Raw genomic sequence first — 23,010 nt, 5'->3', positions numbered from 1 at the left:
ACCATAAGTGGAGGTGGCACGGCATAACCTTTGTTTGCGTACAACCGGAAGTGAACAAAAAGCATGATTCTTTACTCTCTCTTTTTTGACGAGTAACTCATTCGAGACTCGGTCACATCGGATAACATCTTTCATCAGAAACTCTGGCATGTGATCTTCCCGTACGGACCAGAAATTACAGTGCCTCCGGCTCTCATGTGGTTGTTGCCATGGTTGCCTAACTAGTAATGGCAGAGGAAACATATGTTAAGAAAGCATATAACCTGATGTTTCAATGTCCATAACAATAAATTACACTGCAAATTGATTGAGCACTCACAAATTCTACCACAAGTGAATCATAAAGGATACTAAAATCCAGAGGGCTTTTTTCTGAGAACTTAAAATTACAACATTGATAACTGATATCAGGTAAATTAAGGATGATGATTCTCATTGAGAAAGATGCTGCCCAAATAAACTTCGCAAGTTCGCAGTAAACAAATTGAATAACCCTTTCTAATCTCTTTCTACCACTAGAAGAAACTTCTGATAACGAATCTTCATACTCTTGTCAGATGGATCAGTACAGGCTAAATCCAAAATACTGGCTAATGATTATGGCAAGGCCTAGAGCAATTGCAATCAGGGAAGAAGCCCAAGTAAGTTTTTCAGTAATTCTAGGTACCCGATCTTTTAACGCCTGACTACATGATCCAATAAATACCGTATAGCTTGCCATTGAAACTACAGTTCCGAGTAGAAACATAATTAGAAAAGCAGCACCAGCCATACGAGAAGGCAAGGCAAGTGCAGGCAAGACCATCATTAGTGCATCCGGTTGCAGTCCATGCACAATCCCAGTGGCAAAAGTAGCAAAACCAATCTTCTTCTTTCCAGCTTTAGGGTTCTGAAGCTCTTCGTAGACACTAACATCACACTCACCATTTTCTAGAGAAACACAAGGAGTAGGAACCTCAGAAGCCTCCCGAATTCCCATAGCACCAATGACGAGTAGAGTCAAACCTACCACTATGGTGCCCCAAGTTCTGATAACTTCAATATGCAGCTGATCTTTTAAAAGTAGAAATAGTAAACCAAAGATGACCTGACCTGCATCATGACCACAGCCCCATAGAGCTCCAACGGCAGCACTCTCCATCCGAGTACGACCGATTGACAGTGGAGCTAAAGCAGCAAGATGGTCAGGACCCGACAGCGTATGTAAACAACCAGCGAAAAAACCAGTCCAAGCACTAGTTAGTAATTCAGTCCGAATCAGTTTTCCCCCAACTGCAGCAGCAGCGGCGCCACCAGTCTTAGCTGCAGTTTGGAAGGTTGCAAAGGCTGGTGATGCAAAAATTGGATGGATCAAGGCCACAACGAGAGCAGATAATACCACGAATGTCCGAACACTTACTGCCTGAATCATTCTCAGAAGATGGGAAATTTAGTTAGTTTTTCAACATTATAACAATGCTCAGTGTTCAGACTTCAGAAGATGGAATCAGTGTCAAACTGTTCAGACACCACAAATCCACCAAAATTTCGCACAAGTTTAATAAAGAACAAACTAAGTACCATGTTGTTGCAATTATTGATGGAGATGATATATATGTTGCCAAAGAGAACAGGCGGTGAAGATGTGCACAACAGATACACTTCTGCAGTGCACACACCCGCTACACTATTTCCATCGCATAACAAACAACTACGGTTTTGATAGTTGCTGCGATAGTGTGTGGGTGTTCTAAGTGATTATAGGCAATTGATAGCTTCACCGGCTAAAGGTTTCTTGCTAAACTAATTTCAAGTTGACAACTCCAATTTAACACAGATTCTAGAAAGGGCCGGAATGTGCCAACTTGTGAGCCATTAGACCTCGCTCGAATTCATGAGAAGCATTTAGGACTTAAGGGGAAAATACAGCAATATAAAGATGCTTAGCATAGGCCAATAGGTGCTTAAATAGCATAACTTTGCAAAGTACCAAGACCAATGGGGCGGTTCCTTCAATAACAAATTCAATGAGGTCTATATTAACATGATAAATCCCAAGGTCAATGCAGAGAAAACATCAGGATATGCTACAATTTTCGCTTCCATCTATGACAAGTGCTTCCAGAACGAGAAATTTAAATTATATTAACCTCCTCAACCTCTCTTTCCCGGGACAAAGGACTAGGGTCGGATGTATGAAAGCATATAAAAGGTTTATGTTAGTGTGTATGTGGTTTAAGGTTGAGCGCTAAACCCTATAACAATTTCATCTTAAAGGGGAAAAAACATGTGGATGTCTGGATGAATGTTGTGGATGGAGCAGATGCCTCAAAATTTTGAAGGCTGCTAGACTGGCCATGGGGATTAAAACACTTCATGCAATTAAAATTCCCCGCTATATGCAAACAGAATTTTGCAATTAAATTTTGAACTTTTTATCTCCGCCATCCCATGACAAGGGCAACATAAAGTTCCATTGTTCCATCTCCATCCTATTTTAAGTATATCGCATAACCTGAGTGGTTATCCCAAGTATGTGGATCAAGTCATGTTACTCAAGGGGAAGGAGTACATGAAAGGAGGTTATATGCTAATAGGTTATGCAGTTTTATGTTAGAAGGTCGTGCAGTTTGATGAGTAGTTCTATGTAAGATAGTTATGCAGTTTAATGTGGCAGTTCCATCTTCTGAGTCTAGGCAGTCTTAAGTTATTTTAAAATTTCTGTAGGAAGAAGGCAGTTGGTGTCAAATGTCAATCATTAACTGCGAGTCATATTTCGAGCATTAGTTAAGTGTTGCAGATAGATACTACGGCAAAGGAGAGTATATCTATGGTGGTTTTACTCTCTATAGAGAATGAATCTTCTTATCTAATCTTTGTCAAGACTGTGTATGGCCTCCTCGGTTTATCAGTTGATTGGCGGCAGTGCTTATGTTCAATTATCCATCAATGCAGGCAGAACCAAATGCATGCACAAGGAAGCCAAGCAAATACTTAGATGGGACCTCTAATAACCATCCCAAAAAACTTATACAATCATCTGTAACTTTTCTATATCTTCAAATTAAACAACTGATGCAAATCTAAAACAAAGTCACCCAAAGTATAAATAACGACGTAACTCCACACTTTCTTATCCAAATCTGAAAAAAAATTCCCCGTGGAAACAACAGAAAACACAATAAGGCCTTCAAATTTCCTTTGCCTCCACCAGTGTTTTCCCAGCAACCAAACAGTCCATGAACCATTAACCCAATTATCATTTTCTCCCGTTTGCCTACTGAATGGATACACAAATACAATTTGACCCAAAAATAAGCAAAACTGAATTGGCAAAATTACAAGCAACAGCAACATATAATCCAAAAAATTAAGGTTAAAATGCACATAATAAAAAATATCCCATTAAATCGCAGCGGTGAAAATTAGTACCTTGTGATGCGTGGAGACGTCATTGGGGATCTCCTTGAGAGAATGGGAATTGGGTATCGACCCAACGGACGAGTAAATCCGGGAAACAGAGAGTGGCGGCAATTTATTCCAAAGACTTGATGGGTTCTCATTTCTGCAGATAAGTGAGAAGGGCCGCCTGAAGTCCGAGCGAGGTGAGGAGAAAAGACCGAGTCTTGCAGGGTCAAATCGTCCCAGTCGAGTTAGATAAGGAGAGGATTGTTGTTGTTTGAGCTGGGTTTTCAGAGGGGTTGGAGAAGATGGATATAGAATCCTCTCCATGGCCTCTGTGTTGTCTAAAAGTGGTCTCAAGGTATCTGAGACTACCGGGGGAGAGCGAAAAATAGGGGACGCGGATAGTGTATGGGGGTGTTTACTCGGTTAGACGAAAAGGATGACAATGGGATCCAAATGTTCAACTTTATTATATAGACATTGGATTGATCCAATATCTAGGTGGACATTAATAGCTAAACTTCTCATTGGAAAGTTATGAATAAAAAAATGTCCAAAATAACTTGAGATAAAAAGGAGATGGCTGGTTAGGACTCAAATTATTGAACATTCACGTCTTTCAGCCTTTTTTTTAGAGAAGAATCAGAGTTTTTTTTTTACTTACCAAAATAGTACTGTTGATATAAGTAAATACCAATATAATACTGACCTCAAATTTATTACTAGAATAGCATTCTATGTCATTAGCTATGGCGTGACTAGTTTGGTGTTTTTACAATCACGTCAGTATGATTGGTTTTTGTTAAGTCACGCTTGTAGCAATGACGTGATTAATGTTAGAGTACGTGACTCAAAAACTATACAGAGTCATTTAGATCACGGCATTCTCTCTTAAGGGAGACCTAGATTGCTCAACATCAATTACATGAAAATCGAATCATGCGGAGGGACAAGATGGTGATGATGAACACACATCACAAGTCTCTCGAAGCTTTGTAGCTGATGCCCTTGCCAAACATAGTAGTGGCTTGACTTGATTATCTTCATGATGGTTTTATGGATCTTCTCTTTCTGTTCTCCTTTCATCGAACTCATTTTCTTCTTAGGGTTTCTTCAGTCTTGCTTGAGAAAAATCAAAAAAATACAAGAAATATTTCTCAATAATATTTTCACATCACACCATTCGTAATGGCATAATCGATGTACTAACACTAATCACGTCAATATTATTGGCGCGACTGAACAAAAATCAATATCCCGTTATTTTTGGTGTGATTGTAAAAACCCTGAAATAGTCATATCAATAGCATTGACGTTGAATGCTACTCTGATAATAAATTTGAGGGTATTATACTGGTATATATTTATGGCAATAGTCTTATTCCGATAAAAAAAACTTGGAATCCAATTGGGTAATTTTTTAATCCACCTAAAATTTAGTGCATAATAATGAGTCTATGATAATTAGATGTCATTGGCACTTGTACTTCACGAGGTCTAAAACCAGTGATTCATACGATAATAATAATGAAAGAAAGTGTAAAACAAGTGATAGGCTGATAGCCACCACATTCCCACTTTTCAACAAAGATTAGTCCTTTACCTCCATCCTCCATTCTTCCCACCACACTTACAAATTTGGGGGAAAAAAATTCGACCCATCTTTATGATCCTCCTTTTTTTCTAATTGAAAAAGATATTTGTTCTAATAACTGGGATCCCAATTATTGGGATGTATGGACCAGATTAAAAGAGCATGTGATGGGCTCTACACGTATCTTAAATCTGATCCATACCCCACAAAAATTGGAAACATTGTGATGAATAGCACCACTGCTTTCTAATTCAACTTTTCAAAGCAAAGTGATTTCAAGTCTCGTTGTGCCTTACCATATGAAGAATTACTTGATCAAGAAAAAAACTTTTCAAAACAACCTAGTGTGACTTTTGTACCCGCAGTCACTAGCGGACAAATAGAGGATGGGTTGGGTCTTTGTTGAGAAGCCCGTTTAAGGATGTTTAGATGAATGAAAGACTAAGCCCATAAAAAGCCTTTCAAGGGTTGATTGGGTTGGGCCTATTGTTAATGTTGACAAGCATGTTCAGTTGATACTGCCGTCGAAGCATATAAAGCCCATTTAGTAGTGTTCGCGCGCGTCCGATCATTTCCGTAAAACGAGTGGCTGAACATTCAGGGCTAATTCTGTCATTAGCAAAAGAGGATAAAAGCTCGCTTATGTGGCAGTTCCTTCGGAGACCACGTCATCATTATCTTATACACCAAATTGGGAGGTCCAAAAAGTCCCAAACCAACTCATGTCCAGGTACACCCTATTTGCTTACATCGATCCACATCAGGGAATCTAGCGGTTGTAGTGAAGAATCAAATAAGATAACGGTGATGATTGATTTATATGATGCACCCGCGAGTGCATTGTATCACACAGTGTATTATCAACTAAAACAAAGCAACTGAAATTTGAAAGAGCTTGCGTCTCATTTGCTCTGCACTCACGAGGCTTTCATGGCTAAGCCTGTTTCGATTGAAGTTTGGAACCCAAATGGAAAATACAGGGTCGTTAGCACCAAACCCATGCCAGGAACACGCTGGATCAATCTCTTGATCGAACAAGATTGTCGTGTCGAAGTAAGTTCATTTCTTTCTCTGTTTTTCGTTTTGTTCTTTCCGATTCCTCTTTCAATGGCTCATGTTGAGCTTCAGAGTTTAAACTTCCACTTTTTTGTGTTTAGATATGCACTCAGAAGAAGACTATACTGTCTGTTGAGGATATTGTGGCTCTAATTGGGGATAAATGTGATGGAGTCATTGGACAGGTGATGTATTATCAACTCATTTAGCCAACTAAGGCCATGATGAAATCATTGAAAGATTTTTGGTTTTTGATGACTTTGGTTTGTGGGTTTTGTGGTTTCAGTTGACAGAAGATTGGGGAGAGACATTGTTTCAGGCATTAAGTCGAGCAGGAGGAAGAGCTTTCAGTAACATGGCTGTTGGATACAACAATGTTGATGTTAATGCTGCTAACAAATATGGGGTTGCTGTTGGCAATACTCCTGTATGATCATCTTCTCTCTTTTTTCCTTTTAAGCCCTTTAGACATGCCTTGGTGAATATCTATTTGTGTTTCGTTTTGCGCTTGATCAACATATGACAGTCGAGCATGGCCATTTTTTCTTGTCATTCTTTTACAGTATCATAAATATTAGGAGAGCTAAAGTAGTGTCTAATTCCAACACCGGCACAGGCATATTTTTGTGTAACTAAGATACCTTTGTGTATAATTCGTAGTCGAATCTGCAACCCTGACTCTTGGTAAATTGCCATACAAGCCACCATGTTCTTACGTTAGAAAGACCAATTTTTACACAATAACTAGTCTATTGACATGTTACTTTTTTGCTAGGGAGTACTTACAGAAACAACAGCAGAGTTGGCTGCTTCACTATCTTTAGCAGCTGCTAGGAGAATTGTCGAAGCAGATGAGTTCATGAGGGCAGGCTTATATGATGGATGGCTTCCAAATCTGTATGACCACCTTTTTTTTATTTATAATAGTGCTTTAGTTGATTGTCTTCGAGTCTTTGATTGATGAATTCTGCATGTTTTTTCCCCTCTTTTATAGGTTTGTGGGGAACTTGCTTAAGGGACAGACCGTGGGTGTAATTGGAGCTGGCCGTATCGGTTCTGCTTACGCAAGAATGATGGTACACCCATAACTAAATTTCGCCTCCATTGCCTTTCGTACTAGCCAAAAATAAGCAGATTCAGCAGAACACCTTGAACTTGAAATTGTCTTATGTAATGAATTTATATAATATTCCTATTTGCATGTTTATGTAAAGGCATTAACTGAATTCGTTGGACTGTTGATGATAAAAGGTTTACGACTCAATTTAAAATGAATGGGGTGAAAGATAGTCAAATTTCTAGGAACAAATCAAATCAGGATATTATGGACTTCTTTGTTAATGTTCAAGAGATAAAAAGCACAAATTCGAAGTTTTACTGCCATTACTTTCAATTCCTTTCTGTTTATTCCTAAGTGATACTTGTTACCATATGCTAATGAGAGTGTCTTGTTTTGATTTCATTATAGGTTGAAGGGTTCAAAATGAACTTAATTTACTATGATCTATACCAATCCACACGCCTGGAAAAGTTTGTCACAGGCATGGCTGTTCTTTATTGATATTAATCTGTTGCAAGTTCTGAAATCTGTTCTTTTACCGCATGTAATTACGTCCCTTTTTTGCAGCTTATGGTGCATTCCTTAAAGCTAACGGAGAGCAACCTGTGACCTGGAAAAGGGCAGCATCCATGGATGAGGTGCTGCAGGAGGCAGATGTGGTAGAACCCTTGCTAAAATTAACATGCCTTTCTTAGTTGTAAATTGAATTTGTGCTTCGCAAAATAACTGAGGTTGTCTTGCTCGATCTACAGATAAGTCTCCATCCAATCTTGGATAAAACCACTTATCATTTGGTTAACAAAGAAAGGCTTGCAAAGATGAAGAAGGTATGCTTTGAATTATCATATGCCAAGCTTACTGCCAGTATGATACATAAGTTGTTCCATGTTAAATCGACCATATCAAATTTACTTTTTTTCCAGGAAGCGATCCTCATAAACTGTAGTAGGGGCCCTGTGGTTGATGAAGTTGCTCTTGTTGAACATTTGAAGCAAAACCCTATGTTTCGAGTTGGTCTTGACGTCTTCGAGGTAACTGAATTCACGTTCTCCAGCTTTCAACATCAAAAACAAAAACTACTGGTAAGAAATTCTTGATTGATTGTCAATCCTGCTTCATCAGGATGAGCCCTACATGAAGCCTGGGCTTGCTGACATGAAAAATGCTGTTGTGGTTCCTCACATTGCTTCTGCTTCCAAGGTAATGTTTTCGGTTTTATTTGTTCTTCACGCTGTCGACGAGAATTGTCATTGTTAATTACTTCTTATGGTTTGTGCAGTGGACACGCGAGGGAATGGCAACTCTAGCCGCTCTTAACGTCCTGGTATGTTTAAACTAAAGAAGCATCTCCACAGCTTCTTCAACTTCATTGTTGAGCATTAGCAGAATTTTGAGTATGTCAACTCTTTACCCCCTCCATATTACAGGGAAAGATTAAAGGTTATCCAGTATGGGATGATCCCAACAGGGTTGAACCGTTCTTGAACGAGAATGCTCGACCTCCAGCGGCCAGTCCGAGCATTGTCAATGCAAAAGCCTTGAGTAAATTAAATATTCTATTTATCTTCTCATATAGCCAGATGAATTCTTTGTATCTGGGGAGTCTCTTTTAATATTGAAGTAATCCTTTGTGTTGCAGGTCTGCCTGTTTCAAAGCTATAAGCGCTGGTGTTCTTGCTCTTCATTCCCCTTCGAAGCGGCCAGTTACCTAGCTATCTAAGTGTGCTAGTAGTCATGTATACCTATTACCCAAACTTTATTGTTATATGAGAACCCACTTCATAATTCTATGGGTCAATTAAACTTTTGTTACTATTGGCTCAACATTTATTTAACATGTTAACAAAACCAAAAAAAACAATAGCAGAACGGAAGCCCGGGACCTGCTGTAATTTTATTACAACCGGTCCCATGGTAATACCTATTTTTAACATTAAAAATTTTTATTTTTATTTTTAAAAATTATAAATATGTAGTGTTCATCGCAACGAACACAAAGATATATTTTTTGTTAGAAACAAAAATCAAATTCAACATGAAAAAGACACGACAATTCTAGACCATCGGATATAAACTCAAAATATTTGATGTTTTTGATGAAGATGCATTTGATTTTTTTTTAAACAAAAAATATACCGTTGGATTCGTTATGAAAAATACTATATATTTATGATTTTTAAAAATAAAAATAAAATTTTTTACTACCCATAAATGGTATTACAACGGGACCCCCTGTAATAAAATTACAGCAGGTTCCAGGCACCCAGCAGAACTGTTGGCATAGAAAGTTTTCGGGTACCAGGTCAAATTCGTACTTCTAGTCTTACATACGAAAATTGAAAATTCTAGATCGGAATAGGGCATACTCAAAACGACAACGTTTCGCTTCAAAAAAAACTGCATTTAACACGATCAGTTTCTCCAACTAACTTTATCTCTTGCGATCGGTTTGTCACTGTTGGGTTGGGGTTTCTGAGGTCTGTTATAATTGCTGCCTACTGGTTGATCTGAAGGATGTCTCAGGCGGACAAGATTGTGCTTAAGAGTTCGGACGGCGAGACCTTCGAAGTGGAGTTGGCGGTGGCGTTGCAATCTCAGACGATAAAGCACATGATTGAGGATGAATGCGCCGATGCAGCGATTCCGTTGCCCAATGTTAGTAGCAAGATACTCGCTAAGGTAATTGAATACTGCAAGAAGCACATCGAGGCGGAGGCTGCCGAAGGTAGTAAAGACAAAGAGAAGATCTCTTCCGATGAGAGTGAAAATCTAAGAGCTTTTGACACCGACTTCGTCAACGTTGACCAGATCACCCTGTTTGACCTAATTTTGGTAAGATATTTTTGATCATACAGAATTCCTTCCATTTTTTTTTGATTGAATTAGAATTTTTGTATGCGTTGTGTTCAATCGAAGAGTTTAATATCAAGCGAATGTTTTGCGTGGATTGTTTTTTAATAGTTTGAGCTCTTTGGATTTATAGCAACAGTGATTGCTTAGTTTTCTGCTTATTTGGGAAAATTGTGTGAAAGAAAAGTGTGTGTGAATATGCAATACTTTTTTTGACTGGCTTAAAACTAGTTCTCTTAGTCTGTTCAGTTGTATGTTGACCATTCCTTCTGTTTCAATGAGAGCAATGAATGTTTTTATTTTTAAGTTTCTGAGAGCTCTATGGATTCGATTATATCAATTGTGATTGCCCCATTAAAAAAATTTCCATTCAAAAACTTTGATTGCTTACTTGATGTACTGATTAGTTGAGAAAACTGTATGAAACGGAAGTGTTTGCAGTATTGTTTTTGACCAATTTATAATTGGTTTTCTTACACTGTTATGTTTGTCGGTCTGCAACTAACATATTGTTAAATTAGTTGCATAAAAATTGTATGCTTTGTTTTATATTTTGGTGATATCTTCAAGTTACCTATTTGTTATCTACTTTGTACAGGCTGCAAACTATCTCAACATAAAGAGTTTGTTGGATTTGACTTGCCAGACCGTTGCTGACATGATAAAGGGGAAGACTCCAGAAGAGATTCGCAAGACATTCAACATTAAGAATGACTTCACCCCAGATGAAGAAGAGGAAGTTAGGAGGGAGAATCAATGGGCATTTGAGTGATGATAATGTCTTCTGTTAAAATAGGATTATTTTATCCAAAGTTATGTGTTTGTAAGAACTCTGTGGTGTGGAAGTGTAATTCTGTGTTTTGTTTAAACGCCTAGAAGGTTGATTCTGATGAAATATTTTATCATTATATATATATATATATATGTTTGTTTCGAATTTGCGATTTCTAAATTTGTGCTGTATCTTGGTACCTGGGGAATGGGTACCTACTCTTGTTCGTGTAGTCTGTCACTCTGTCTAGAATGCAATGTTAGTGGTATTTTGATGGAGATCTTTTGAGCTTGTCTGATTCAAGCTTCTGCTTACAGGGTGAAAATTTTGGATCTACTCCCAGAATGTGCGTGTGGGTACTGGGTACGTACAGGATGAGTCCATAAGAGTTTGTCCAATGGTACAGCTCTAAGGTGAAATCCTTGTAACTATCTGTTATTTATGTTTCTGATTTTGTGGAGTAGTGAAGCAACATCACTTAAATATTGTGTTATTTTTAGCAAGCATCAAATTTAAAATGCATGTAAAACACTTGCATTTAATTATAGAGAAAACTGATACTCAAATAAAGCAGCTAGATCTATAAACCTGATGAAAGAAACCAACCTAAACCAAAACGGTCAAGCAACGAACTAGACAGTTCAATGAGCACCAAGCTGGTCACTAATGTCATAAAAAAGCTTGAGAACTAATGTCATTAAACTTGTCTCTGCCAAAACTCTGCATTTACATATTTTCTGTTCAAAGCTGGCAGATGCATGCGACCGCTCTTTTATCCTCCTCCAACTTATGGCATCCTTCTGTGAGCCCCTTTATGAGTGCGTTGGCATCTTCAAGATCAGCCTTTAGAAATTTTTTCTCTTCAATGCAGTCGTTGCATTCTTCTGCAAAATATCGTTCAACGTCTCTGTAGTCATAAATAGACTGCATTGCTGTGTCCAAACTCTGCAATGAGATGCTTCTCGCTCTCATTCCTATCATGTTGATTTTCTTCATAATCTTTTAACAATTTAACTGGGCCTTGATTTCTTGTAGTTGTTCCTGCAAATTGAAATTTTGTTAAGCAGATAGTTAATGCTTTGGAGCAAACCTTTTTCCTAATATCTGTCGTTTAGATTGGCAGATTTGAGCTCTATTGTCAGCTTGTTATTATATTTCGTCCACGTTTCAAACTTTTTCAAGCTATGGCAGGGAAGAATTTTGTGGAATTCTTTTGCATTTTCTAGTTCCTGGACGCTCAAGCCTTTTTTCCTTTAAGGTATCATAATTTACTTTCAAGTTCCTGCAGTTCTTCTTCTTGGTTCCTCATAACTTTATTTTCCTCTGTTGTATTATCAGTTTCGTTTTGCTTTGACAATATTGCTTCCTCTTCCACTTGATCATCACAATAATCATCATCTTTTTCTTCATTGTCCTCATCACCGTCGCGGTTATTTTTATTGCCTCGAGTGCCATTTACATCTTCAAAGAGCGAATCCTCGAAAGAAATGGCAAGTATCTAAGGAAATACAGCTGGATTTTCGGTTTTTTCGTCTCTTTTTTGTTGCCAGTGACATTGTCTTCTACCGCTTGATTCCCCTCAGATATGGTTCTCTCAGTATCATTTCTATTGTTGTCTTGGTTGTCCTTGGCCTAAGCAAAAGAATTGTTCGTTTAGAAACTAGTTACTTTGAAAATAATAGCAGACTATGCAGAATTAAGAGAATCAACAGTGTACACCAAGTTTATGAGAATAAGAAAATCATATATGATCAAATATTTAAGACACTAAATTTGTATGTCTTATCTAAGGCTCTGCGGATTTCTTATTCCACCTAATTCTGGTAAGTTGTATGTTATTTGAGGAATACCTACAGTTTTTGTTGATTGAATTTTTTTTCCTTGGTTTCGATATTTTTTCCCAGTTCTTGTTGTGCCTGCATATTACTATTGTGTTGGATATTGTGGCTCTGCTTTCAGGATGTGTTGCTAGATGCATAAAACATCGTAATAGTCTAAGACTTTGTCTAATATTGACAATAGTACTGTTTTAAGGTGAAATTCTGAAAATTGGTTGTGTTTTATTCATTATGATTTTGGAGAGCAGTGTGGAGCAAACAAAAGTTTCTAACTTTAATTATTAGTAGCTTGAACACTTAAAAAAAAAAAGAAAAAACCATCAATAATACTTTGCTAACTCCATCTATGGACTGGCGTTTGAGTTCAACAGAAAGAAGCTACATCTATAAACCTGAAGAAAGAAGCTATAACCTGAATCAATAAGAGATCACAAAACTAGAAACTCTTGAGAACCGAAAATAAAGAAAAGCCTTGAGAACTACTGTGATGTCATGCAGCTTGTCTTGCTTGCCTAAATCGGCACAACTACATTTAGTGCCAAATTGGCCAAATGCTGGGTTGGGATTTCGCTATGAACATCTCTAAGCGTGCATTGGCAGCTTCACGATCAGCAACGAGAGAGTTCTTCTCTTTAATCTTTTCATCATATGCTTCTTGGAAATCCCTTATGACATCTCTGTAGCTGTCAAGAGACTGCATTGCTGCATCCAGCTCTGCAGTGAGATGCTCCTTGCACTCATTCCAATTGCGTCGACTTTCTTCAAAGTCTTGTACCTGGGCCTTCATTTCTTCTAGTTGTGCTTGAAAATTTGAATATCTTTTAATCATATATTTGATGAATTGGAGCGCAACCTTTTTGGAATGTTCGGAACTTGTCTTGGCAGTTTCGATATCTGTCTTGAGCTTGTTGCAATATGTCTTCCACACTTGGAAATGCTCCTGGGCACGATGCTTAAGGTTGTCATAGAGTTCTTGTGCTCTTTTCAGTGCCTGATCTCTCAAGTCCTTCTCCTTCTTTAAGTTATCACACTCTACTCTCAGTTCCTGCAATTCTTCTTGAACTTTGTTTCCCTCTGTTGCATTCTCAGTATCCACACCATCATCCTCTTCCGCTTTCTTGTCCTCACCCTCCTCACCATCACCATCACCATCACCATCACCATCACCATCAGCACCACCAGCACCCCCATCATTGCCACCATTATCTGAATCGGAATCGGAATCTTTCTCTCCCTCATTAACATTATCAATATCATAATCTTCGTAGTCTTCTTCCTCTTCCTCATCACCATCACCATCACCATCACCATCACCATCACCATCACCATCCACTTTCTCCTTCTCGTCCTCATCATCATTATTTTTGTCGTCTTGAGTGCCATTTACATCTACACAGAGCCAATCGTCAAAAGAAGTAATAACTACTTGAGGAAATTCAGCAGAATGTTCTCTTTTCTGTGTCTCTTCATCGTTGCTACTGACATTGTCTTCTACCACTTGATAATCCTCAGCTTCCTTTTGTTCTCCTTGGCTGTCCTCAACCTTCCTCTGAGTCTCATCACTGTCATCATCTTCGTCTTCCTGCAAAGCAAGAGAATTGTTCTTGTAGAAATGGTTAAGCTTCTGTGAGGAGAATAATCATGGCACATAAAATACTATTAATCTGAAACCTTGTGCTGTCATAAGGAATATCAAATACAAATTAATAGCAGATTATGCAGTATTAAGAGAGATCAGAAAATTGGGTTTATGCCACTCACAGCAATAATACATTCCACATAATCAAGCAAGTACTTCAGGTTTGTGTAAATAAGAACTGCACGGCCCAGGATGAGGCCATAGGAACATCGACCTAACATCCAAAGTACCACGAACAATAAGCCTAATCGCTCCGAACAGAAGTATCTAATTTTATCATCATCAGGCTCCTGCAACCAGAATTCACTAAACAAATTTTAAAACAAATTCCGTACAACAAATACAAACTTTATCAACAGTACCACATCTAATTATATGTATATTCAGTATTTATGGAGAGAGTGCTTGTAGTCTCACGTAGGAGTATGGCCGCCCGAGATGCTGCCGGGCAGAGTAAGGCACTGCATAGAGGATTGTAGTGGCAGCCAAGAGAAGCAAGTTGATGGCAAGAAGTAGTGGAGTGTTGCTATGTAATATAATTTCAACAGTAGCTAACCGCTCCAGGAAGAACAGAGCCGCCTCTGCAGCACGAATTTCATTCATCTTCAGTGCCATCTCTCCTTGTGTAGGGTTTTTGTAAAAGATAAAAAGGGAAGTTAACAGAGTTCGACAGGTTTTTATATATAAAGGGTTTTGCAGTGCTAAAGGACTTACATAATTAGATATGGAATTGTATTCCTACATGTATGTGAGAGTTCAAAATTAAGTCAAATTAAAATTACCACTTTTGGTATGACTTACAGTACAAGCAACAGTTCGGTAGGTCTGTAAAAGCATCATATTAGGATTTTATATTAGCCCAATAATACAAATTTTATTCTCATGAACGTGAAATATATCAAATATGAACAATACCCATGTTTTATTTTTCTTGTTTCTTGGTGTTATATGACATTATATGGAATGTATTGGTGAAAAAACAATAGTTTATTATAGAAGATTAGATTCCCTCAAGTAACTTAGGTCCAGCTATCTAGCAATAATGTTCGAGGTGGGCTAGGCGCAGTTGCGCCGAAGCAACCAGCAGCGTATTTTTTTGATAGTCACCTGCATATAGGCTTCAGCTTGCGAGTGGGGGTTTGCTAGTAGGTCTTCGTGCATTGGGCCTTGGCCCAAGACTTACCTTTATGGCAAGTGGTAAACTTCAATGTCTGCGGGCTTGTCAATTCGATGTTTACGCTTACTCAGTTGTCCAAATGACATATTGGGCCGAGTGGTTGCTCAGTTATAAAAGAAAAAAAATATGCCTGATGATCAAAGAAATTAGGAACTAATTTAATTAACAGTTACTAGATCTTTAGAATCTAACAGTTATGCAAACAGGTTTGGTAATATCTCAGCAAAAAAAATTTGCAGCAGAATGCTTGCACTTTAAGCTAGGTTTTTTCTTTGTCCAATCTTCTGCACTTTTCTTCAAACTCATTCAAGAGGAGTCTCAAGGCTCCTGTAGAAATATCTCAAGAAGATCTGGCTTTGGAAGATCAGGCCTCGGCCAGGGCACCTGAGTCCAAAGCTCGGAGGACTTACCGACACCAGCTCTTTGGAGTGCCTCCCCCCAATTCTTGGCACAAATTTTATTGGAGCTATCAGCAAGTTGGGCTGAGTAGAATTGCCGAGCCTTTTTGGCAGTCTTCTGAACAGCTGTTGCTTTCTCAGCCCTGCCAGCGGCAATTTTCTTTTCCGCCTCCTCCAGCCAGACCTTATAATCAGCAGCCGCCTTCTTTGCAGCCTCGACCTGGGCCTTAAGCACACCCTTTTCCTCTTCGGCCAACTTGAAACGATTGCCCAAGTCAAAGACCGCTCGAATAGTCTGTAAATGCAACAAGAATAGTCTGTAAATGCAACAAGATAGAAAATAATGAATCACCAAAGGAGAGCTTTTTAAAAAGAAAAACACTTACCATTAATGAATTCTGCATATTGGCTTCAAACGGTTCTTCTGACGATAACTTTGCCATCTTCTGTAGGTCAGCAGGCGAGATATAGGATTTGAAGAAATCGGAGGCTGTTTTGCCATCTTTGAGAGCCAATTTGTCCTTGCCCATTGACAAATCATTCATAAAGGATCGGAAGCCAAAGGCACCCTCAGGTTCTTTGGTGAACTCGACTGACCTTCAAGGGATGGAGCGACTGAAAACCCAGTCTTAGCCTTCTTTTTGCTACTCTCAGCAGCAGGTAGTGATCTCGAGGACTCGGAGACCTTGGTCCCTAAAGAAGAGGTTCTCTTTCTCCTCAATCCAGCACACAAACTTTCATAGCCTTCCAGCAGAGGGAACTCAGGCAGAGGGACCTGTGAAGGTTCCATAGCTGCAATTTTGAGGACGAACGCTGGAACAAGGATTGGATGGCCACCAAATTCTCCGACACTGGAAATGACCCGAATGCTTGGACTAGCCTGCTCGGGCAAGGGATCCTCCGCGAATTCCTAGATTTGATGAAGCTCAGCTACTTGAACAGCTGAGGGTTACCAAGAAAAACAAACTTCATTACTTTTCAAGCATAATCAGGAAGTTGTCTCCCTTCATTTCTCTATTTTCTCAGTAATCACATATTTATGTAGTGTACTGTTTAAAGCCCCAAAATTTATTGTCTCAAGATCTCAAACCATAGTTTAACTACAATGGCGTCCTCCATCCAAAAAATCTCCCTACAGGTTGGAACAAGCCCCAAAACAGACAAGACTACATCAAGATTCTAAATTCTCCTATCCTATTCCTACCCATAGAATCTAGAGAATTCATATAGGAAATAACAAAGAGAAGAGAAGAGCGAGACCTAAAAAGAAACGGTTAGAAATAGTAAGAAAGCATTATGATCTTATTAGGAATGGTTGAGGGTATGATCTTACATAGGAATGAAGGGTATTAAAGAATTTAGGTAGTGGATTCTCATTGTTTTGTTCCATAGAGTCGTATAGCCGACCCCAACTAATATGTATTAAGGCTTTGGATGTTGATCATGGAAATATTACAAGCAACGTCAAGGAAAAAAACACCAAATACTAATTAAATACTGTGTATCAAGCAATTGCTTGCTGGTTCAACTCAAATCCCTGGACTAGTTAAAGCCTACCTACATCAAAACAAGCACATACCCATAAAAGAAGAAGAAGAAGAAAAACAAAATCGCACTTCCACAGACATATATATATATACAGTATCACCAAAGCCTCTTAACAAAACTTGTAAGACAAGTGTGTAAAGATGTCACTACCTCTGGATTTGACAAAAGATTACCATAAAAGGAGGAGACCTTTCAAGTTTCAACCCTAAAAATCAATTTATAAGAAATGACATTTAAAACCCTAAAAATCAATTTTATTGTGTCGCAAAGATTATTTATTTTGCCAAATTGAATTAGGGTTGTAGAAATAAAACTTATCTCGGGGCAAAAAATTTTAACAGAAAATTAAACAAAGCTTATCTCTGGGAAAAAAATAATAATTTTGACAGATATATTAGATAAGTTAAAAAATCAGAAAAAGAATACGTATGGCTAAAAATCTCTAATGATAAATTTAATTAATTTGAGTCATATATTTGCTATAATCTCTAATAATTATGTTCATTTGATTTTGATCTTTTTATAATCATATACTATTTGTTAAGCTTCTCAAGGACTCGCAAACCTTCTTGGTCCCAAAAGAAGAAGTTCTCTTCCTCCTCAAGGGGAGGGAACTGTGAAGGTTCCATATCTGGGATTATGGGAACAGAAATAACAAGGTTTGATTTCATGAAGCTCAGCTACTTGAGCAGATGAAAGTGCCAAAAAAAAAAATTCAAATTATAACAACCATTAATTGATTAATAACAAATGCAAAGACTTGTCAAATTAATTAAATGAAATCGCATAAACAATAGTACCAAGACCTCTCTGTATATCTCAATTAACATAAATTAGTTCATTACCTACTAATCAAATACCCTAATGACCAAAAAAAAGAGAAATAATAAGCTAATTTAATCTATAATTACTAAATCATCACCATCAAGATCATGCAAATAGGATTTGTATATCTGAGCAGCAGAAGCCTCGCTCATAAGGTCAGCATAAGCTTGTTTTGTAGTGGAAATCTCAGTCAAAAGCAGTTTATTCTCTTGCTCGAAGCTCTTACACTTCACTTCCAACTCATTCACAGCCTCAGCAGCAACTTTTGCAGCAGAATTCTCACACATGAGCTCTGTCTTCTCTTGCTCCAACCTCTTACACTTCTCTTCCCACTCATTCACAACTGCGACATCGGCTGAAGAAAAAATCCCACGCATAAGTTCAGTCTTTTCACGCTCCAATCTCCTACACTGCTCTTCCAACTCATCCACCATCTCAGTAGACATTTTCGCAAAATAGATATTTCTATGAGCCTCATAATTCTCCTCCTCAAGAATCCTACACTTCTCTTCCAACTCCTGCAAGGCCTTATCGGAACATTCGGTTTTCGCAGCAAATTTGACAGATAATTCAATTTTCTCTTCCATTAAGTTCTTATAGTCCTCCTCTGTAGCTTCATAACACGATCTGTAGAACTCGTACGACGATTTTACCTCGTTGAACAACTCGTATGACGATCTCATCTCGTTGATATTGTCCTGTAATTTTTTCTTCTCCTGCTCAAGAATGGTGTTACGGTTCTCGTAGTCTATTGTAGTTTGGAACTGAAATTTGTACCACGAGCTTGTCTCGGAAAGCTTAGTAACTAAATCAATGTTTGCCTCTCTCAATCTTGTAAGATCCTTGGAGAGATTGTATAGAGACTTGGTTACTCGATCAAGGGTCATTGTTAGATCCTCTTTTTCCTTATTGTGCTCGTGACATTGATCTTGAAGCTCCTTTATTTGAAGTTTGGCATCAATGAGTCTTCGAAGATTGATTTCATTGGCTGAGTAAAGTCGTTTGTTGTCTTCTTTGTTAGCCTGGGCTGGTTTTTGTACTTGTTGGAGCTCCTTTATTTGAGGTTTGGCACCGATGAGTAGATCAATTTCGTTGGCGGAGTAAAGTCGTTGGTTGTCCACATACATCTTCCACACCTCACGGACTGATTTTTGTTCTTCCTCAACTGACTTCGATTGCTTATTCTCTTCAATTCCAACAGCATTGGAATCAATTTTCTGCCATAAAAAGTCAAATCGCGGTGTTTAGGCAGAACATTAGTAATGTCACTAACAAAAAAAAAAAAGAAAAAACATCCAACACACCTCGGATTCCTGCTTAGCACTAGTACAAGCATACTTTTCTTCTTGTTTCTTCTCGTATCGTAGCATGTAAAGCACATTGCTCACACAAATGAGGAGGAGAAGTGTAATCTCAAAAGCCAATGGCCATCCAAGAGCAAGATAGAGTATTACAAAAAGAAACCCAACCCTCTCTCCATAGAATGCAAGTCTGTTGAACTTTGCATCATCTTCCTGCAACAATTTTGATCAACAATCAATCATGTATAAAGTACAATAAAAATTACAGAACTTAGATAAAAGTACTTAGATAAAAGTACTCATACATCATGATTTGATTCGATTCCGTATACATAACAAAGTAGAGTAGTTGGAATATGAATGTGACAACTAATCCATTATACAGTAACCCAAATTTTATAATTAACGATTCTAATAGAGCAGACCTTGTGAATGTGACTACTATAATCAATTTTGTAAAGTAACCCTAATCGGATCAATAGAGATTCAATTTGAAAGAAGCAGAATTTGTTTTGTAATATTGCATATATTGATTGATTAACATACTTATTGCAGAAGAATATTTTCTTAAAAAAAAGAACACAATATAAGAAATTAAAAAAAAAAAAAAACTACTCTTGAAGTAGGGTTCATGATCACCATGGTATAACATTGAAATCAAATCGAAATCAAAATCGTGCATATATATATATATGAGATTATATGTATGTATTGATTGCACTCACAGCTGAATAAGGATGGTTTATACGACGTCGTTCGATGTAGAGGAGGACATAGTTGTAGTGAGTGAAGAGGAGAAGACATGCAGCGAAAGCAAAGTGGAGAAAACCAGTGGTGGGATCATCGGAGAAACTAAGGATCTGAAACATGGCCAGACGATCCAACCAGAACATGCAGTTCTCTGCAATACGTATCTCCTTGATCTTCAATGTTCTCTTAGTACTCGCCATTCTAATTGTATCAATTGATTTGATGATGATCACACACACAAAAACAAGACAATTAGGGTTTTTTGTGGGTTTAATGCGAAATAGTAGAAGGTAATGTGTGTTTGGGATATTGATTGTGTGCGCGATCCATGCATCCCCCTATTTATCAACAAAATTTGTTGAAGTTTCTAGTTACTTAGTCTAATGGGAATCGGATTCTTGTTACAAGTTAATTATCCACAAGCCTCTTGTAAGTTGTAACTCACCAATAAAAGGTGGTTCGATTGACAATCAATTGTTAGACATGTGTATGTCTAAAGTTCAGATTTGATTGAAAAGCGAATTTTTAATAAATTTGGTCGATATAGGAGAATTTCTGTATATATATATAATATATATATATATAATATTTCTTCGGAATTAGTACAAGAACCAATCACGCTTTGCCACCTAAGTACAATGGTATATAATGCAGTGCGAGATATTCCTAAACTGACCATGCAACGCCGTTCCGATGCCTTGTCGGACTCGTAGTGTTCTACTGTTCTTCCTCTTTTGAACGATAAAAGCAAGGCAGATTTCGAGTTCGTACCCTTTCAACTTCCCACCACGTTCCGGTGTCTCCGGTAAATAATGGTCGATTTCCAGCCGTTATAGGAAACTGAGGAACAGCCCGCGACCTTCACCGACCAGTTAGAAAGCCACACGTGTCTTCTCCGTTGAAGTCTTTCGTGGACTCTCTGTTTTCGTAAATTCTGTCTTCTTAGTCTCAGCTCCTACGTACAGATTTTATTATTTTTTTTAAATCCTGTTTTTATTTTTTCTCTTTTTTTATTTGAATTTTTGTGCTTTGTAAGGAATGTTTGATCTCCATCAACCTCTGGTCAATGCAGTTAAGTTTTAGCTTGGTTTCTGAGGAAGTCGTTTTATGTTTCTTACTTTTGCTATTTTAGGTTATATTTCAAGAAAGCAGCGCAATTGAGTTTCTTTTTTTGTTAACCAGTCATGTACGAGCTCACATTCTTAATTATTGTTATTTATTTTTGCTGGGTTTAGCAGCTAATGATGCTTGGATTTATGTCTATGATGGAACCCAATTCGTTCCAAAGTGTAATGATTATACTAATTACCAAGCCACCCTGTGTGTAAAGGGTCTCAGAACGTGGAGTTATGGTATTCCAGTTCCTAGATCTATACATATTGCAAATTGTATAATTGTTGAGTATAATTGTTAAGTTTTAGCAGAGATCTTCCATGCTTCATATAATTGTTGAGTATCTTACGAATGTGTCAAATTCATGAGATTGTGTTCGCCCTGGTTATATTGATTGGTGAAATGTTCTGTAAAGGGTGACCTTGGACCTGCTTGTAATTCAGCTTGAATGATTGACCGTTATGTTCTTGGTGTTGAAAGCTTGTTTTACAGAAATTTAAAGGTATCTGTAATTCAGTTTGAATGATTGACCGTTATGTGCAAGATATAAATATCAGTTCCTATTTCAGTAGTGTAACATGTCCACGAGTGGCCTAGTTCCAGACACTTCACCTACATGGTGTCAGTCTCCATTTGATCCCAAAGGTATTTTTTTAAGTCTAAAGGTCCATTTTTTCCGGTTTACTTTTTGCAGCTCTTGAACAGCTAGCCGCTGTGACCTGCATAATTGGACTGCAATATTGTCACATTCTTGCACAGTAACAGGTAATGACTTGCTCTGCTAGCTGCCTTGTTATTTATTTGATATATTTTGCCTTTGGTCTTTATCATGTGATATGACACCGTCCTCAAATTTAATGACAGCTTTTATCAAAAGGCTTATTTTCATGGTGGACACTTAGAATAAGTATCTTATTTTTAGATGTTGTTTCTGCTAGTCTTATTAATTTCTGGAACATCTAGGGACCCTATCTTTTTGTAAATTTGTATATTGTCAGCAAATTTTGTAGTGACTTCCATTGGGTTGTTAAATACAAAATATTGACTTACTTTCAGTGATTGCTTGTATTTTAGTTTGCTGCTCAAAAGAAATAAAATAGCATTTCTTGTCACACTGTCACCAGTCCTTATTTTCAGCCAATTGCTTCTAATCCTTGGGCTGTTCCCTGTCCATTTGCCTTTTTGACTTTGTGTATTTACCAATGCTTTCTGATTTCAACGAGACTTTTTGTTTTTTCCCAGTGTTTGTAAAGTAAGCGACTGTTTCTGAATGCTTCTTCCCATCGATGTTTATGGTTCCAGATGCTTGACATGTATACTTGAGTGGATGGGGATAGATTCTTTGAGCATTTTTGTTCTTGTAACTTCGAACTTGGCTGTTATGGCAATTCAAGGATTCTATTGGTCTGTTCCAGCAAATAACATTGGGAGTTCTTACGATGAAGGGCTACTTTTTTTTGTTGAGAAACACACTTCATTAGATTGGATAGAAACATATAGATTCAGAGTTTGGCATGTAGTATATAATTAATTGCCGAAACGGTAGAGGAGTCTGGTGAGATTCATAGTTTGGCATGCAGTGAGTGTATAAATAATACCTTTCATTATCAGTACCATAATTAAAAGCTTTGTAATTATTTTAATACTCGAAAAACATTGCTTTCAACACCCGAATCGAATCAAAATTTCTCACCTTATTTTGAAT

The 23,010-nt window shown here is 37.7% G+C and overlaps 6 protein-coding genes across 6 annotated transcripts; 2 read left to right on the top strand and 4 right to left on the bottom strand.

The window, feature by feature from the left end:
• Positions 1-246: 246 nt before the first annotated feature.
• On the bottom strand, positions 247-3,819 carry LOC120002405. Its single transcript, XM_038851164.1, has 2 exons — positions 3,412-3,819; positions 247-1,402 (listed from the first exon to the last, which is right to left on the bottom strand). The coding sequence occupies exons 1-2, from the start codon at positions 3,709-3,711 to the stop codon at positions 563-565; spliced, it is 1,140 nt and encodes a 379-aa protein (XP_038707092.1). The 5' UTR covers positions 3,712-3,819; the 3' UTR covers positions 247-562.
• A 2,013-nt stretch (positions 3,820-5,832) lies between these two features.
• Positions 5,833-8,906, top strand: LOC120002736 (glycerate dehydrogenase). The gene is made up of 13 exons (XM_038851522.1): positions 5,833-6,031; positions 6,136-6,219; positions 6,321-6,461; positions 6,810-6,931; positions 7,029-7,110; positions 7,503-7,575; positions 7,662-7,753; positions 7,847-7,921; positions 8,018-8,125; positions 8,217-8,294; positions 8,374-8,418; positions 8,522-8,636; positions 8,734-8,906. Exons 1-13 carry the CDS (start codon positions 5,909-5,911, stop codon positions 8,754-8,756), a joined length of 1,161 nt encoding a protein of 386 aa, XP_038707450.1. The 5' UTR covers positions 5,833-5,908; the 3' UTR covers positions 8,757-8,906.
• A 548-nt stretch (positions 8,907-9,454) lies between these two features.
• Positions 9,455-10,896, top strand: LOC120002737 (SKP1-like protein 1A). The gene is made up of 2 exons (XM_038851523.1): positions 9,455-9,926; positions 10,543-10,896. The coding sequence occupies exons 1-2, from the start codon at positions 9,609-9,611 to the stop codon at positions 10,714-10,716; spliced, it is 492 nt and encodes a 163-aa protein (XP_038707451.1). The 5' UTR covers positions 9,455-9,608; the 3' UTR covers positions 10,717-10,896.
• Positions 10,897-11,629: 733 nt separating this feature from the next.
• Positions 11,630-12,694, bottom strand: LOC120002517 (bone sialoprotein 2-like). The gene is made up of 4 exons (XM_038851285.1): positions 12,644-12,694; positions 12,283-12,348; positions 11,989-12,193; positions 11,630-11,757 (listed from the first exon to the last, which is right to left on the bottom strand). Exons 1-4 carry the CDS (start codon positions 12,692-12,694, stop codon positions 11,630-11,632), a joined length of 450 nt encoding a protein of 149 aa, XP_038707213.1.
• A 100-nt stretch (positions 12,695-12,794) lies between these two features.
• On the bottom strand, positions 12,795-14,941 carry LOC120002735 (uncharacterized protein ZK546.14-like). The gene is made up of 4 exons (XM_038851521.1): positions 14,611-14,941; positions 14,316-14,483; positions 13,881-14,136; positions 12,795-13,850 (listed from the first exon to the last, which is right to left on the bottom strand). The coding sequence occupies exons 1-4, from the start codon at positions 14,806-14,808 to the stop codon at positions 13,087-13,089; spliced, it is 1,386 nt and encodes a 461-aa protein (XP_038707449.1). The 5' UTR covers positions 14,809-14,941; the 3' UTR covers positions 12,795-13,086.
• Positions 14,942-18,121: 3,180 nt separating this feature from the next.
• On the bottom strand, positions 18,122-20,431 carry LOC120002352 (girdin-like). Its single transcript, XM_038851078.1, has 3 exons — positions 20,168-20,431; positions 19,446-19,655; positions 18,122-19,358 (listed from the first exon to the last, which is right to left on the bottom strand). The coding sequence occupies exons 1-3, from the start codon at positions 20,390-20,392 to the stop codon at positions 18,213-18,215; spliced, it is 1,581 nt and encodes a 526-aa protein (XP_038707006.1). The 5' UTR covers positions 20,393-20,431; the 3' UTR covers positions 18,122-18,212.
• Between the last annotated feature and the right edge of the window lie 2,579 nt (positions 20,432-23,010).

The sequence above is a fragment of the Tripterygium wilfordii genome, chromosome 7 (genome assembly GCF_013401445.1).
Source record: "Tripterygium wilfordii isolate XIE 37 chromosome 7, ASM1340144v1, whole genome shotgun sequence".
NCBI lineage: Eukaryota > Viridiplantae > Streptophyta > Magnoliopsida > Celastrales > Celastraceae > Tripterygium > Tripterygium wilfordii.
The sequence above is the reverse complement of the archived record's forward strand: the minus strand, read 5'-3'. Positions and strand labels throughout refer to the sequence as shown.